At 41.1% G+C, this 4,329-nt stretch overlaps 1 protein-coding gene across 1 annotated transcript; it reads left to right on the top strand.

The window, feature by feature from the left end:
• Positions 1-486: 486 nt before the first annotated feature.
• Positions 487-3,976, top strand: LOC145876308 (uncharacterized). Its single transcript, XM_082972102.1, has one exon. The coding sequence runs from the start codon at positions 487-489 to the stop codon at positions 2,530-2,532; it is 2,046 nt and encodes a 681-aa protein (XP_082828228.1). The 3' UTR covers positions 2,533-3,976.
• The last annotated feature ends 353 nt before the right edge of the window (positions 3,977-4,329 follow it).

The raw sequence follows: 4,329 nt of genomic DNA, 5'->3' as shown, positions 1-4,329 counted from the left end.
TATGGGTCCTACAGTAGGTCTATGTTATTGTTAGGTGAAGTTATGGGTCCTACAGTAGGTCTATGTTGTTGTTAGGTGAAGTTATGGGCCAATTTGGCAAACAGTGTACAAACCCTCATTGTCAGGCTGATGGAAAAGCCAAAGAGCATTTTACTGGTTGAAGTGTTTTTTAAGTACAAAGCGGTTGATTTGCGATGACGACACAAACATTATATTAAGCAGGAGATTCAAGCGAGCCTGACAATTATAATCCAAAGTAGTGTGAAATGAACTCATTAGCAACCTGGTAATGGAGGTTACTCCCCTGAGCAAACATCTTTTCTCACCAGCAAACATAGAAAAGGGCCTCCAATCTTAGATGTTACTACTAATGTGAAAACAAGACAAAATATGACTATTGTTGCTCATTTTAAGACAAATGTCAAGTAATCATTACATTCATTACAGATGTCAATTGTTGTTCAACATCATGGCTACGCTGTTGGCATGACCTTTTACAGTGGATTTCTGCTGTTGTGGGCCTTTAACCATCTGTATGACTTTGTCATTCACACAGGAGAGAGACGGGACTATCGTGGATCCTCTGGGGAGCCTCAACAACCTCATGATGCTGATGAGGCAGAGAAGAGTCTCTCCAGATCAGAACTCCTCAAGAAACACCAGCAGAGACCCACAGGGAAGATAATTAACCTCTCTGACTGTGGGAAGAGATTCACCTCATCAGGCATTAAAATTCATCGGAGAAGCCACACAGTAGAGAAAGCTTATTGCTGTACTCAATGTGGGAAGAGTTTTGATACATCTAGCCATCTTATTGTACACCAAAGAACACGCACAGGAGAGAAAACTTATAGCTGTGATGAATGTGGGAAGAGTTTTACTCATCGAAGCAGCCTGATATCACACCAGAGAATACACACAGGAGAGAAACTTTCTAGCTGTGATGAATGTGGGAAGAGTTTTACTCGTTCAACCAGCCTGAAATTACACCAGAGAACACACACAGGAGAGAAATCTTTTAGCTGTGATCAATGTGGGAAGAGTTTTACTCAACTAGGCAACCTGATAACACACCAGAGAACACACACAGGAGAGAAACCATATAGCTGTGATGAATGTGGGAAGAGTTTTACTCAATCAACCAGCCTGAAATTCCACCAGAGAAAACACACAGGAGAGAAACCTTTTAGCTGTGATCAATGTGGGAAGAGTTTTACTCATCGAAGCAGCCTGATATCACACCAGAGAATACACACAGGAGAGAAACTTTCTAGCTGTGATGAATGTGGGAAGAGTTTTACTCGTTCAACCAGCCTGAAATTACACCAGAGAACACACACAGGAGAGAAATCTTTTAGCTGTGATCAATGTGGGAAGAGTTTTACTCAACTAGGCAACCTGATAACACACCAGAGAACACACACAGGAGAGAAACCATATAGCTGTGATGAATGTGGGAAGAGTTTTACTCAATCAACCAGCCTGAAATTCCACCAGAGAAAACACACAGGAGAGAAACCTTTTAGCTGTGATCAATGTGGGAAGAGTTTTACTCATCGAAGCAGCCTGATATCACACCAGAGAATACACACAGGAGAGAAACTTTCTAGCTGTGATGAATGTGGGAAGAGTTTTACTCGTTCAACCAGCCTGAAATTACACCAGAGAACACACACAGGAGAGAAACCTTTTAGCTGTGATCAATGTGGGAAGAGTTTTACTCAGCTAATCAACCTGATAACACACCAGAGAACACACACAGGAGAGAAACCATACAGCTGTGATGAATGTGGGAAGAGTTTTACTCATTCAACCAGCCTGAAATTACACCAGAGAACACGCACAGGAGAGAAACCTTTTAGCTGTGATCAATGTGGGAAGTGTTTTACTCATCGAAGCAGCCTGATATCACACCAGAGAATACACACAGGAGAGAAATCGTATATCTGTGATGAGTGTGGGAAGAGTTTTACTTGCTTGCGCAATCTGACTCTTCACCAGAGAACACACACAGGAGAGAAACCCTATAGCTGTACTCGATGTGGGAAGTTTTTTTTTAAATCTAACCATCTGACGATACACCAAAGAAGACACACAGGAGAGAAACCCTATAGCTGTACTCAATGTGGGAAGAGTTTTGTTCAATCTGGAGAACTGAAGATGCACCAGAGAAGACACACAGGAGAGAAACCCTATAGCTGTACTCGATGTGGCAAGAGTTTTGTTCAATCTGGCAAACTGAAGATACACCAAAGAACACACACGGGAGAAAAACCTTATAGCTGTGGTCAATGTGGGAAGAGGTTTGCTGCATCTAGCACTCTGACTCAACACCAGAGAACACACACAGGAGAGAAACCTTATAGCTGTGATCAATGTGGGAAGAGTTTTACTACATCTAGCACTCTGACTCTACACCAGAGAACACACACAGGAGAGAAACCTTATAGCTGTGATCAATGTGGGAAGAGATACTCTGATAAAAGACATCTGATCAAACATCAGAAAATACATGAAGGAGTTGTTTCATGATATCAATGATATGTCACAATGTAGAATGTTTTAACATTGTAGAAGGAGTATTTTAATGATGTCACAATGTAGAACCCTAAACGTTTGTCCCCTGTTCTATTGATTTCAACATGATATGGATATTAGCCTCAGGGGGAAAATCCAGGCTCTGAAATGGAAGAGTTACTATTTATGTGATTTAACAAAAAGTGACTAACAAAAAAAGAGTTGGTGACCATGTTGGTGACCCACTGGAATCAAAATGCAACACTTCAAAATGTAGCTAGCTGTTTTCTACAAATTGTCCTCTAACCAGGGATGTACACATTACTCCCATATTCCATGTGGATTTTGAGCTGTTAGTTTAACAGGACGTGCAACCTCATCTCCCTCCTCTCACACAATTGATTTCAACATGATATCGATGAGTGATGACATAAATGTTGTGTTCCTTTGTTTAGCGACCCCTACATTTAAATGTTTCACTCCAAAATGTAGCTGACTGTCTTCTGCTGGTTGTCCTCTAATCAGTGAGGTAAAAGACATCTCCCATTTCCATGTGTTTTTTAGTTGTGCTAGTTTCAACATCACGTACAACCTGATTTCACCCTTAATCGATATCAGTGATTTATTGCTACTTGTCAAAACAACAGTGTTTCTGGTGCTTGTGCAGTTTATAAGGAGCTTGTTTTTAAAAAGTAATATGATTATTGTGGCAGATGTTTGTGTATGTAGCACATGTTATGTTTAGGTTTTCAATTTATCACAAACTGTTTCTGCATATTGGTTATTGATTTGTACATGTTAAAACTGTGTTTTGACATTGGGGATATCCCACCTAGAAAAATGTCATTGAAAATACCTTGAAAAAAGGACTATGCAACCAAATATTTATTTATGCAACCAACTGACAATTTTTGGTACAATTATATTGACATTGTTGCCCTGCTATTAGAATATCAGGGTTCATTCTCAGATGTGCCAACCCAAATGTACTAGAGCATGACATTGGGGACTGGGCCCCGATCCAACAACATGCCTATTTAGTGAACCCTGAGAAGAGAGAGAAGCTCGAAATGAGACATGTCCCTGGTAAGGACAACTTGGTTGCTGATTGTGGGCAGTTAATAAGTTTTGCGTTAGCCAGTGCCATTGATTACAATTTATTTTGACTGGTTTTTTGGCGATGAGTTTTATCTCTTATTCTTTTCCGTATTTTTCGTTCCAAGGGGACCAGAGTTCTAGAAGCTAGTGGGGGAAAAAATATAAAAAATGTGTTCCAGAAGCGTTTTAGGGTTTTTTTCTTGTTGTTTTTAATTGTTGACAGCCAGTAGACACCATGTTTATATTGGTGAAGGTGAAGCATTGTAGTTGATTATAATGAGAAATGGAAGTTGTTTTCTGTTGGTGGTAAGCATTCTATTAAGGTGTTAGTCTTTGGTTTTTCCATTTTGTTTTGAGGTTGGACTTTAGCCCGTCTAGCTCGTTAGCCCGTCTAGCTCGTTAGCATGTATAGCTCGTTAGCACGTCTAGCTCGTTAGCACGTCTAGCTCGTTAGCCCGTCTAGCTCGTTAGCACGTATCGCTCGTTAGCACGTCTAGCTCGTTAGCCCGTCTAGCTCGTTAGCACGTCTAGCTCGTTACCACGTCTAGCTCGTTAGCACGTCTAGCTCGTTAGCACGTCTAGCTCGTTAGCACGTCTAGCTCGTTACCACGTCTAGCTCGTTAGCACGTCTAGCTCGTTACCACGTCTAGCTCGTTAGCCCGTCTAGCTCGTTAGCACGTCTAGCTCGTTAGCCCGTCTAGCTCGTTAGCACGT

The sequence above is a fragment of the Salmo salar genome, unplaced genomic scaffold (genome assembly GCF_965601325.2).
Source record: "Salmo salar unplaced genomic scaffold, fSalSal1 ptg000578l, whole genome shotgun sequence".
NCBI lineage: Eukaryota > Metazoa > Chordata > Actinopteri > Salmoniformes > Salmonidae > Salmo > Salmo salar.
This window is presented reverse-complemented; position numbering and strand designations above follow the sequence as displayed.